Source organism: Mauremys mutica, chromosome 11, assembly GCF_020497125.1.
Source record: "Mauremys mutica isolate MM-2020 ecotype Southern chromosome 11, ASM2049712v1, whole genome shotgun sequence".
NCBI lineage: Eukaryota > Metazoa > Chordata > Testudines > Geoemydidae > Mauremys > Mauremys mutica.
Window position 1 is genome coordinate 70,580,635 of NC_059082.1, and position 13,418 is coordinate 70,594,052.

Here is a 13,418-nt window from a genome sequence, read left to right on the forward strand (position 1 = left end):
ACAGATCCAGACTAACACAGCTGCCCCTCTGATAATGAGGACAGATGCTAACAGAAACTGGACAGAGATCCCTAAACTCATTTGCACAGGCAAACAGTCATTAGATGGTAACAACTGTTCATTGTTATTATTAACAGTAAATTTGACACAAAATGGAATAAAGTGATATATACAAGCAGTTTGGGACATTCTGCTATAGTCTTTGTCTTGATCAATTATAAACTCATCCTTTTTTTTCTTGTATGCTATGCTAATATTTATATAGGACATCAATATATGCAAATGATGTGAACCTTTTCAGGGTACAATATTGCCAATAAACTATTTTTTAATTTTTTTTTATAACTGATAAGCTGTTATTGTGCAATGTTTGCAGAATGCCAGCATTTATTTTCATTTCACATGAAATTTGTGATGAAAAAGAAAAGGACTAACACTGAACATATCAATAAGCATTTATATTGGTTACTCTTTGTTCCCGGAAATCCTGCAACTAGTATTATGATTTCTCTTTGTGCCTTCTAAACAGGTTAGATAAAGAAAACCTTTGCAGTCATGAATGGAGCTTTGTAACATGAAACTTAGTGGAATTATCTGCACCCCAGAGCTCTGTGAAGGAGTTTTCAAAATGGTCACTCAATCTGTAAACATGACACAAATTAGGGCTGATGGGGTACTGCCCCACTGGAACCAATCATCTGACTGCAGACTGAATGGACAAGCTGGACCACATCTGAAAAGCACAAAGGCATTGGTGACAGGAGGTGGAGGCTACTTTGGATACAACCTGGGGTGTGCTCTCACCAAATTAGGAATCACCGTTGTTCTTTTTGATATACAAAAGCCTAAATGGGAAGTTCCTAATGGAGCCATGTATTTCCAGGTATGATAAAATTACATTTGAACAACAATCAAATTAAATGAATTGTTCTATTCTTGTGTACAACAGAAGTTGTCATCTCAGCAGTTTTCATGGAACACAGAACTGTCATTAGAAAGTATGTGGAAGATTTTCAGCTGGTGTAAATCAGAGTAGTTTCATCTAAATTAATGGAGCACTGCCAGTTTACACCATCTGAGGATCAAGCTGTTAGAATCCACTAAAAAGAATTTTTCCCATATTTTAACAAACAAAAAAAAACTGCAGCGTGTGTATATATATATATATATATATATATACGAACTAATAGTGGAAGGGTGACGCTCTCATCTAGTGGTTAGAGTAGCAGATTAGACATTGGAATGCCTGGGCGGTCTATTCCTGGCACTGGAACTGTTGTGTAATCTTGGGCACTTCACTTCACCCCTCTGTGTGCCTACACTTAAACTGTAAACTGGCTAGATCTAATATTATTTATCTGACTCATGGGGTGTTCTGAAGCTTAAAAAAATCATATTTGTGAAATGCATTGACAACTTGAGGTGCAAGGTGTATTATTTTATTGGCTCTGTGATAGTAGTCTGAGTCACATCTGATGTTGAAATCTGACCACTCTGCTATAGAACTTTCATATTTGTTTTTATTTCCATCTAGAGGGATATGATCTACCCTGAAACTTTGCACAGAACTAGATTATGTCAATTAAATAACAAATGTCTAACAGAAACGTGTTTAAAATAACCTACTGGAGAGCAGATTTTTTTATATTTTTAATAAACTGAAAAAGCTGAGATTTGATGTCTGATCTATTATGAATACAGTAAAATTTAACACTCTTATCTCAGGGTGGCAACATTGCAAATCACCAAACCCTCCCTCTCGTGACTTATTAGAATTGGTGCCTGATCCTGCAGCTCTTAGACACATGTTACTCCAAGTCAAACTAGTTTTGCTATCATAGGGGCTACAGGGCAAGGCGTGAAAAACATAATACCATTCAACCAAACCATAGTAATACACATTTTTATTGTCCCTAACTAAATACTCTACCAGGGACTTTTCTGCAAGTTTTGTAAAAGCCTATTACATATTAGTTAGCAAAGCAATTGTGTGAATGGCAGCAGAATTACTTTTAGATTTTTCTTAACAATTATTAGATATATGAAAAATTATAAATGATACCTTTCTTGCCAAATCTATTGTTTTCTGATTTATCACAGGGTGATGTGAGGGATTGTAAAGCAGTATTCAAGGCTTGTGAAGGGGTTGACTGTGTTTTTCATGTGGCTTCGTATGGAATGTCAGGTCTGGAACAAGTGAGTACAGTTTTCTTATTGTTTTTTCTCTCTAGAACCTTTAAAAGTAGCAGTATATTGTTCACATAAAGGTGGGTAAATGACAGGAAAAAATATTCACAAACTTTTTTATATTTATTAAAACTTTTACACGTGAAATTTTATTCATTTAAATGTTTATGGGCTCAACATTTGTTTCCCATTAAGCTTCTGATTAATGTGATTAAATTAAATTAGTTTAAAGTGTAAGCCAAAGTTATTTATAAACATTAAATAATTTAATTAGAGAATGAGGAGGCATTTATTAAATACTAAGCACCAAATCATTAACCTAGTGCAGAGCCCAAAATAATCAGAATGTTGTACTAAAGCTTAATTAAAGCAACCCTGAGGCTTCTAGTTTATTGGGCAGGGTGGATGGAGGAAGACAGGACAAGGCCATGGCCGGGCCCCAGAATATGGGAAAGCACACACATGTATAAATCTACCTTCTAGCTCTCATTTCTATGCCAATCATACCTTGGGCAGAACAGATAATTGAGGCCTTGGGATCTGTTTCCCACCCCATCCTCCTTTTTTTTTTAATTTAAACTTTGTTTACATGAACTGACACACAAAATAGAAGTGAGGTTTGCAAGAAAATAAAACAATAAAATAAGTAGCAAAGCAGATATAACTGCATTCGTTTTTGGCAATTACAAAGCTGTGTAGTAAATTTAAATTGTTTAATTAGATATTTATTGTACAACTTCTCTATTTCTAGCTACAAAGGAAAGAAAAGATTGAATCCATAAATGTCAATGGAACAAAAGTAGTCATTGATGGTATGTACCTAGATTTTCCTTCTTGGGGCCTGATCCAAAGCCCATTGAAGTCAATGGAAAGGACTCCTATTCACTCCAGGTTTTTAGTGTATTGATTTGGCAGACAAAAACTAACTCTTCCATCCTTATTCACAGAGTAAGGCACTATTCACCATGAGTAAGGGTGGCAGAATGAAGCCCTAAAGAAACATAATTATGATATATTTAAAGTATTTCTTACTATATTTTATGTGGAAAATTTGCTTTTTCCACTGGCCTGAAATTAATAGGCAGCAGGTTTAAAACAAATAAAAGGAAGTTCTTCTTCACACAGCGCACAGTCAACTTGTGGAACTCCTTACCTGAGGAGGTTGTGAAGGCTAGGACTATAACAGCGTTTAAAAGAGAACTGCATAAATTCATGGTGGTTAAGTCCATTAATGGCTATTGGCCAGGATGGGTAAGGAATGGTGTCCCTAGCCTCTGTTTGTCAGAGGGTGGAGATGGATGGCAGGAGAGAGATCACTTGATCATTACCTGTTAGGTTCACTCCCTCTGGGGCACCTGGCATTGGCCACTGTCAGTAGACAGGATACTGGGCTAGATGGACCTTTGGTCTGACCCAGTACGGCCGTTCTTATGTTCTGATGATGTCTACCTGGAGCAAAAACAGCTGAAGTGAAGTGGCAAGCAAAGCCAAGACTGAATTAAGGAACATATCCATTGAAATAGTCCGAATATTTCCCTCTTTAGCCCCAACCAGAAACTATCTCTGGAGCCACAGAATTTACAGAGTCACGTCTCCACAGGTTTATAATGGAGCAAGAATTGGGGCGGGGGATACATACACGCTGAGATTGCTCATGTGCCTGTCGTTTACCAAGAGTACACATTACCAAAAGGCAGAGTTTTCCCCCCTATATTTGCAACCGTGTAACTATTTTCTCAGTCACTATTATGATAGCTGCTCTCCCCGCTGTTGTCACCACAGCCTGTGGGCAGCCAAGCAGTGATGCTGTTACTAATGCAGCTGGACCGTGCTTCTGGCTGTTCCTTCCCCACACACTACCTAGTGTATCCATGCATGTGTCTGCATAAGAGTTCCTACATACAAAAATGGAGTGTGGAAACCTCAAACCCAACCAGAACACTGGCACAAGGGACTAAAGAGTCAGCTGTAATATTAGGGATGGTGGATTTGAATCCCATTTAGCCAAAGATATTTTTGTTTTGTTTTGTTTTGTTTTCTCATATTTTGGTGGAGTTTAACCAAAAGGTTGGAAAAGGTTAAGGAGCATTCTGTTCTCCTTCATAACACTTGGAAAGCTGTCTCCGCCTTTTTTCCTCAATCCCTGGGATGATGGTGTGGGAAACTTTTTTCCACTGAGACATTTGGGAAGACAGCTCTGTTTCCTATCACACTTAAGTTCTCACAAGATGAAAATGGAGATAACCTCATGGAGGTGTATACAAATAAGCAAGGAGATGGCAGGGATACAGGCCAGATGTGCTAGAAGCAGCAGCACTGCTAGCAAAGCTGCCTACTGCTCAAGCATGGGCTAAGGTGACTTCAGCAAGGAGAGCTAAGGTCCATAAGAAAAGATGATGCAGGTCATTTATAATTCCATATGATCACATGCATGTGCATATTGATCTCCTTTTCTAACTCGATACACAGTAAAAATATATAATGTGATGTTACTGAAATACAGCAGGGTTTTCTATTTCCATCAAAGTGTTTTCACAGAAGTCTGATGAAGTGGATATTCACCCATGAAAGCTCATGCTCCAATACATCAGTTAGTCTATAAGGTGCCATAGGACTCTTTGTCACTTTTCACAAAAGTAACTACCCCTCAGCAACTAGTGACTGCAATTCAGTGATGATGTGATTGTTGCATGTATGCACTTGGTAATAACAATAGCATTCATATAGCACTTTCCATTTTCAAAGTGTTATATAGACACTAACTAAGAGAGATTTTGAATGAAATACCTTTTATTCATATAGAAATATTATGTTAATTTAAAAATAATGCTAAAACTGAAAGACTGCCCTTCTTATGTTTGCAGTAGTTGCCTTTAATAGAAAATGTTCGCTGCCAGTTCATGTGGATTTTCATATTCTTCCCTTTTTCTTAAAATAATGTATTTTGTATATTATTGTAGTTTGCAAACAAAGAAATATCCCAAGGCTGATATATACTAGTACGGTGAACGTGGTGTTTGGAGGGAATCCCATTGAAGAAGGAGATGAGGAAACTGTACCATATTTTCCACTAGAAAAGGTATTTTACTTTGCAACAGACCATGTCAGCTTGATCCATAGAAAAGCACTGCTGTTCAACTTTATGAAACTGTATTTGTGTTCCAAAGTAGCTTCTATAGAGGGCATTTATTTAAATTACTATCAACCTGTCTTTGGGTAGAGGTAGCTATTGCTGCCAGAGCTCTGACTTAAACACTGTGAGATTATTCTAAGAGTGGCCTGTGATCAATTATTCAGTCCTTATCCATAAGTAAGCACAGTTGGGATCTTGCAAAAATAAACAAACTAAAAAATTTGGATTTGAAAATAATGGGAAGATTCTTTATTGCAGCGGGCCGTCAAGGAGTCTTTTGGCTCCCTGATTCTCTACCCAACCCAAGTATAAGTTAGAGTAGCCTGGGGGCTGTTCTAATTTCATCCAACTTGCTATTGCCTCTGGAATCTGGAGCTCCTTGTGCCTAGCCACTCCCACTGCTTGCTCTTCTTCCCTGTGCTCAGAACACCTCATGTGTTTAGGAGTCACTTCTTCTTCTTTGACTGTTTGTTTACACAAATTTCAATCTTAATGGTGATCATGCCCCCCATGGATGCGAGATCAGATTCTTCTTGAACAGAAATGTCCACTGGGGCTGTGCCTGAGCCCTGGGAGCACTTGTGACCATTTAGCCAAGGGTATAAGAGGTGGGGCAGCCTCAATTGCCTTTCCATCTTAGCACCCATGGCTATGAGACAGAACCCCACAGAGCCTGTGTCTCTTCACCTACAGAACGATTAGTTATTGTTAGTTACCTAGATTCACTTCGATACATTTTAGTTAACCCATTGGTTTAAAAAAATTATATATATCACCAATCTAGCTGCTTGAGGTGTTAATAGGTTTCCTTGCCAGCTCCTACCTTCTCTCTGTCCTAAGGGCTACATCCCTCTGTTTATAAGCCCAAAATGCCCAAAGTCTCCAGGATCCAAGATTTGTCCATCTTCTGACACAGCAAAGCCCATAAATGAGGGGCATGTGATGCCACTTCAGGCCCTTATGCCAGGCTCTCCTTAGAAACAAATTCACTCCCAGGCTTCACCCTAATTTCCAGCCTTGAACTTTCACATCAGCCAAAGCAAAACTTCAAACACCCTGGATTTCAGTGAGAATGTTGCCCTTTTATATAGACAAGACTAGGTCAATTAGAGCCACACCTAAACTATGTGTTGCATTTGTGGAACCAATGAGAGGACAACCAATACCCTCAGAGACTATCTAAATGGGTGTCAGACTGTATATGAACTTGCTATGTACCAACTAACTAAGACAGACATTCCTGGACACATTGTTTCAATCTACTTGAGCCCAGGCAGCCTCTACCACCTCCTTGAACAGTATCCCAATGTCTGAGATATATCTGGTGGCACCATGGATCAGTCCATAATTTTACCATTCACTATGCCTTTGTGCAGGCCTCTAGCTTAGATGCAAGTTTAGGCAGAGCAATCCATCAATCGATCTTTAAGTAGGACTCCTTTTACCCACCTCCTGAGGATGAGATACTGCTTGCTAGTCACCAAGGATATGTCTGCACTTCAAATAAAAAGCCAAGCTGGCCTGTGCCAGCTGACTAGAGCTCCCAGGACTCAAGCTGCAGATCTGTTTCATTGTAGTGTAGACTTCTGGGCTCAGGCTACAGCCCGAACTCTGGGACCCTCCCGCCTCGCAGAGTTCTACAGCCCAACCTCCAGCTTGGGCCCAGATGTTTACACTGCAATTAAACAGCCCCTTAGTCCGAGCCTCATGAGTAAGGCTGCAATTTAGTCATGAAGGTCACGGAAGTGACAGACTCCTCTGTGACTTCAGCCAGTGCCAGCTGGGAGCTGCAGGGTCCCCTGCCACCTGCAGAGGCAGGGAGCTGCGGGGTACCCCTGCTTCCTAAGGGGGCGGGAGCCCCGCACAGCTCCCGGCCACTGCAGATGGCAGGCAGACCCCCTGCTGCTTCTGGCTGCCATGGGCACCAGTGGGAACCCCCGGAGTTCTCCACCTCCACAGGTGCCGGGGGAACCTCTGCAGCTTGGAGTCACCAGCAGAGAGGGCCCCTGGAGCTCCCAGCCCACCCGCAGCTGCCCAGGCTCCCCATTTTTTTTCATAGATTTTTTAGTAAAAGTCAGGAACAGGCTTCCATGAATTTTTCATTATTGCCCGTGACCTGTCCATGACTTTTACTAAAAATATCTGTGATAAATTCTTAGCCTTACTCAGGAGCCTGAGTCAGCTGGCACAGGCCAGCTACAGGTGTCTAATTGCAGTGTAGACCTACCCCAAAGGTGGAATATGTGTAGACAACCACTTGCAGAAGGAAAAAAAGGTAACTGTGGTTCTTTGACATGTATTGTCCACACAGATTCCACTACCAGCCCTCCATACCCGCTAATTCAGAATCCTGCTATATGGAATTCTTTATTGGCAAAAAAACTGAGAAGCAGTTGGGACCTTCCTACTCCTTATACCCTTAACTACAGGGGTCACAAGGTCTCTCAGGGAGCATGTGTGGCCCCAATGAACACTGCTATTCAAAAAAGAATCCAATCGTGTGCATATGGGGCTCATGCACACTGCTAAAAGTGGAATCTATGCAGACAATGTATCTCAAAGAACCATAAAGTAAGTGAACACTCTTTCTGGTTCTATACATGCTGCAGACTCCTTTGTACCAAAGGAACGCTAAGCAGGGGGCTTATCAGTGGTTTTTCCTCCCTTTGGGCCACCTGATATATTTCAGTGGGAACCTTTGGTCGTGTAGAGACTCTATAGCAGCTCCTACATCAGCCTCTTCCTACCCCTATGAGGCCATTTCAAAAGCCTGTGATCAACTGCATGTAAAGGAGCCCCAGTCACACCCCTTTTTCCCCTAGCCAGGGCCGCCCAGAGGGGGGGGCAAGAGGGGCAATTTGCCCCAGGCCCTGAGCCCCACAGGGGCCCCAACCAGAGTTTTTCGGAGCCCCTGGAGTGGGGTCCTTCACTCGCTCCGGGGGGCCCCAGAAAACTCTTGTGGGGCCGGGCCCAGGAGCTTCTTCGCTCCCGGTCTTTGCCGGCGGGGGGTCCTTCCTCTCCGGGGCAGAAGGACCCCCCGCTGGCGAATTACCGCCGAAGACGGAGCGGGACCCGCCGCCGAAGTTCAGCTCGGTCTTCGGCAGTAATTCGGCAGCGGGGGGCCCTTCCGTTCCGGGACCCGCCGCCGAAGTGCCCCGAAGACCCGCGGCGGGAGCCCCCCTCCGCCGAATTACCACCGAAGACCGGGCTGCGCTTCGGCAGCAGGTCCCGCTTCGGCGGTAATTCGGCGGCGGGGGGGCCCCCGCCGTGGGTCTTCGGGGCACTTCGGCGGCGGGTCCCGGAACGGAAGGGCCCCCCGCTGCCGAAGACCCCGGGCCCCCGGAATCCTCTGGGTGGCCCTGCCCCTAGCTATGCCCCTATAATGTCAGCTGTGAATTGGGACATATAGCAACCACTATGGCAACGCTCTGCCACCTTCTGATTTCTCTACATTGGGGCAGTCCTCCAGGAAGCTGATTTTAGGGACATGTGCAGCCAGACTGCCCCAGAGCTGCCCCAGCACATGGGAGAGTTGAGCCCTTCAAGTCTATACTCTAGTTAAGCAACTTGAATTTTAAGATTAACGAGAAATCTGGCATGAGTAAATGTATAAATTAAAAATCACTTAATATATATCTACCCTATTGTTTTCACAATACTGTTATTTATATCACAAATATCTCCCTTGCCAAAGAATAATTTGAATCATAAAGCATATATTTGAAGCATATCATAAGTAAAAATAGAAATTTAAAAGAGGGCTATGCTCAGTTTAATGGGAATCTAAACTTGTGTAGCCAAAAATGCTAACCTGTCTCTTTTATCATAAACAGATTATTTAGGCCTCCAACCCTAAATTATTTCTCCACATTTTATGCTTTGAGAAGATTTTATTGAGGTGATGTTTGCGAGCTGAATAGATGTACAAGTTTACTGAAATGTTATCAGAGGTGTAATTTACCAATGTAGTAATATAGTTAGGCAATTCATTATATTTGCACTCTCTTTTCAGCAGGTTAATCCTTATTCTAGAACCAAAGCAATGGCAGACCAAATGATCCTTGCAGCTAATGGAACCCCACTAAAAGGTACATATAAAATTCTACTTTTCTGATATCACTAAAGTATGACAAAATATGAACAACATAAAGGGGTCTTTTCTTCCCTCGATTAATGTGTCTAATCTCAGTGTCCATGTATATTCAGGTGGACAAGAGACTATACACAAAGGGGAAAAGGGATAATCCAAGATTCAGAAAATTAAAACCTTGTTTCTTCAATTAAAAATGTTTATAAATTCTACTGCAAATATAGGCTCTGAGCCTGCATTCCTTACTCATATACACATATACTCATGCCAACAGTCCCACTAAACTTCACTATAGACACCGTGGCCCCTAAACACTCTCTCCACCAGCTTCATCCTCACGGGTCATTAGGGCTTACAGATGATTTGCAATAGATAAGGAAGAAGGCAGACAGATGTTTGTTCCTGGTCTACACTATGACTTTAGGTCGAATTTAGCAGCATTACCTCGACTTAAGCCTGGACCCGTCCACATGACGAAGCCCTTTTTATCAACTTAAAGGGCTCTTTAAATCGATTTCTTTACTCCACCTCCGACGAGGGGATTAGGGCTGAAATTGGCCTTGCCAGGTCGAATTTGGGGTAGTGTGGATACAATTTGACGGTATTGGCCTCCGAGAGCTATCCCAGAGTACTCCATTGTGAGAGCTCTGGACAGCGCTCTCAACTCAGATGCACTGGCCAGGTAGACAAGAAAAGGCCTGCGAACCTTTGAATTTCATTTCCTGTTTGGCCAGTGTGTTTGCAGAGCTCATGCAGAGCGCATCAGCATGATGTGCACATTGCCGGGGCACATTGCTCAGCCCGTACTTTGTGAGAAGTCTATGACCATGTCCCTCTCGTCACCACGCTGCTGTTGCCTCCTCGCCTGGTTTTGCGCAAAACAACTGTCTGCCGTTGCTCTGACGGAGGGAGGGAGGGGCAACTGATGACATGGTTTACAGGGAATTAAAATCAACAAAAGAGGTGGCTTTGCATCAAGGAGAAATACAAACAACTGTCACAAAGAATGGCCCCCTCAAGGATTGAACTCAAAACCCTGGGTTTAGTAGGCCATTTATTTCACAAAACATATCGGGTCAATTTCTTGTTTTGATCCATCTATCTTTTACATCTTAGGCTGGCACCAGACGGTGCAGTACGACTGCTAGTCATCATCATCTCCTGGCTGCTCCACAGAAGATGGTGCAGTATGAGTGCTAGCCATCGTCATGCCTGGGTGCTCAGCAGAAGATGGGAACAACTTGGCTGAGTCACTCCCATGTCTGCCCAGGCGCCCCTGACCGTTCTCACTGAGGTCGGCTAAAAGAGCACCCAGGAATATGACGACGATGGCTACCAATCGTAATGCACCGTCTGCTGCCAAAAGGCAATGAGCTGCTGCTGTGTAGCAATGCAGTCCCACGTCTGCCAGCACCCAAGAGACGTACGGTGACGGTGAGCTAAGCGGGCTCCATGCTTGCCATGGTATGGCATCTGCTCAGGTAACCCAGGAAAAAAGGTGTGAAATGATTGTCTGCCGTTGCTTTTACAGAGGGAGGCAGGGAGAGGGGGGCCTGACGACATGTACCCAGAACCACCTGCAACACTGTTTTTGCCCCATCAAGCAGTGGGATCTCAACCCAGAATCCCAATGGGCACTGGAGACTGCGGGAACTGTGGGATAGCTACTCACAGCTACCCACAGTCCAATGCTCCAGAAGTAGATGCTAGCCTTGGTACTGTGGACACAGTCTGCTGACTTAATGCACTTAGAGCATTTTGTGTGGGGACACACACAATTGATTGTAAAAAAAACGATTTCTAAAAAAATGACATAAATTCGACCTAATTTCATAGTGTAGACATACCCTTAGAATTTCAATTTCTGAGTTATGTTAGTTTCTCAAATCCTGAGTACACAGATAGCAGCTGTGGCCAAGAATGCATTATTCAATCTACACTAGTCAAGCAAGGTATAATCTTTTCTATCAGAGGCAGACTTTGCTACCATTATCCATTGCTGTGAGCTCAGACACACACCACTGTGATGTACTCTACATGGGGATATGACCTGAAACCATTAGTGCAGAAAGTATTTGTTACTTATAAGTAGTTTCATATAGAAAGCACATCATATCTGCTCTCAGTAGAGTGCACAGGCTGCCTATTGATTTCTATGAGATATTTAAAGGTTTAGGACTTTTTAAGGTCAAAACTAACTGATCCGGATGCTGGTTGCTTGAGAAACTGTTTCTAGCTCTTTGTGATACTGCTACAGCTGTGATCAGAGGAGGTGTTTGAATATAGCTAGTTGTATTAGATACTGTGATTTTCAATGTTCTGTGCAAGTTAGGTATGAGGGGTATATTAGGAGGGAAATTTATAAGGTGCTGTTCATATTGCAGCTATTTTATGGTCAGAGGATTTCAATTTTCAGGACTCTCAAGCCAGCACATTTCATGAGTATTAAATTCACATTGTAAAAGAAGATTAAGAGAATTTACTACAAAGGGACCAGTGTGTTTGGCCTGCTTATATTTTTCAAAATAAAATATAAACCGCATATGAAGTGTACCTGTCATGTACCAATATGGAAACTATTTGAAAAATCACATTTCATTGTATCTCCTAGGAGGCAATGAGCTCCATACGTGTGTTCTTCGCCCACCAGGCATCTATGGACCAGAAGAGCAAAAACACCTGCCACGAGTATTAGTATGTACTCTATTATCAGCTCTGGAGTGCATTACAAATATTATAGGACCTGTACTGTTTAAGTCTAAAAAATGCAAAAGTTAGTATCCTGTTTACTGATCTAAACAGTCCCTCAAGAGCCCTTTGTTGACTGCCCACATGATGCAAGCTGACAAATAGCATAACTGGAGGATGATGATGGGAATGAAAATTATGAACACTTTCATCAAAAAAAAAAAAAAGACAAAAACTGGGCTAGTGTTGTGGAGAAAGGGCTACGCCTGCATCACTGGTTATTATGCATTATTTGTTTTGTTGAGTAAGCACTTTAGCTTCAGTGTAAAATATTATCAGAAAAATCCTGAAATCATATTTTACTATTGTTTAATCAGACCATAGCCATGACACGTAGCTGTAGTTAAATCTTCCTGATGTCAAGGTTTAGATGTTAATTTTTTTTAGAGGCAAACATTTGATTTTTAGGGAATGGCTAATTAAATGAATCACATTGCTTAGCAAATCACACCCTTCCTGCAGTTATTTCATGCATAAGAACATAAGAACGGCCATACATGGTCAGACCAATAGTCCATCGAGCCCAGTATCCTATCTTATGACTGTGGCCAATGCCAGATGCTTCAGAGGGAATTAACAGACCAGGGCAATTATCAAGTAATCTGGTCACATTCTGGGGTGCAGCCCAGACCAGTGAGGGGTTGTATCATCACCTGCCCTGCAACCTTAGGTGCTTCACAGTGCTTTGCTGCTGTAGCTCCCACCTGGGCCACTCACCCAGCATGAAGATAACACCCTGAGCGTGTACAGATGAAGCCTGCCAGCACACTCTAGTCACATTCTGGCTTCCACAAGCCTTGGTTAGCACTTACAGGATGACCCCAATACACTCCCGGACCCAGATATTCCCCCCAAAACATGTATTCTTCACTGACCAGCTCTCTCCTGGACAGTCCACATATTGGAGGTCCATTGTCCCTGTCAGTGTACAACAGTTTTCTACTTTAAAGGGAGTTACCCCTACAGTTCAGTTTAAAGACAACACTGGATTAGTTTTGATTAAAGAATAAAACAAGTTTATTTAACTACAAAGAGAGAGGTTTTAAGAGAGTACAAGTACAAGGCATTAAAGTCAGAAATGGTTACAAGCGAAATAAAAATAAAATGCTTTCTAGTGCTAAAATTTAACAAACTAGACTTGATCTCAGGGCTGATGAAATTTCAGGTCAGGATCTCTCCCAAAGTCAACTGGCTGCTTCCTTTGCCATCAGGGGCGGCTCTAGGTATTTTGCTGCCCCAAGCATGGCAGGCAGGCTGCCT

At 42.4% G+C, this 13,418-nt stretch overlaps 1 protein-coding gene across 1 annotated transcript in view; it reads left to right on the forward strand.

The window, feature by feature from the left end:
- Positions 1-559: 559 nt before the first annotated feature.
- LOC123344488 (putative short-chain dehydrogenase/reductase family 42E member 2) overlaps positions 560-13,418 on the forward strand; it is a 28,431-nt gene continuing 15,572 nt past the window's right edge. The window contains exons 1-6 of the mRNA XM_044980764.1: positions 560-883; positions 2,101-2,196; positions 2,939-2,999; positions 5,148-5,266; positions 9,333-9,408; positions 12,022-12,104. Of these exons, the coding sequence (XP_044836699.1) occupies positions 560-883; positions 2,101-2,196; positions 2,939-2,999; positions 5,148-5,266; positions 9,333-9,408; positions 12,022-12,104 (759 nt within the window). The remainder of the gene's footprint in view (positions 884-2,100; positions 2,197-2,938; positions 3,000-5,147; positions 5,267-9,332; positions 9,409-12,021; positions 12,105-13,418) is intronic.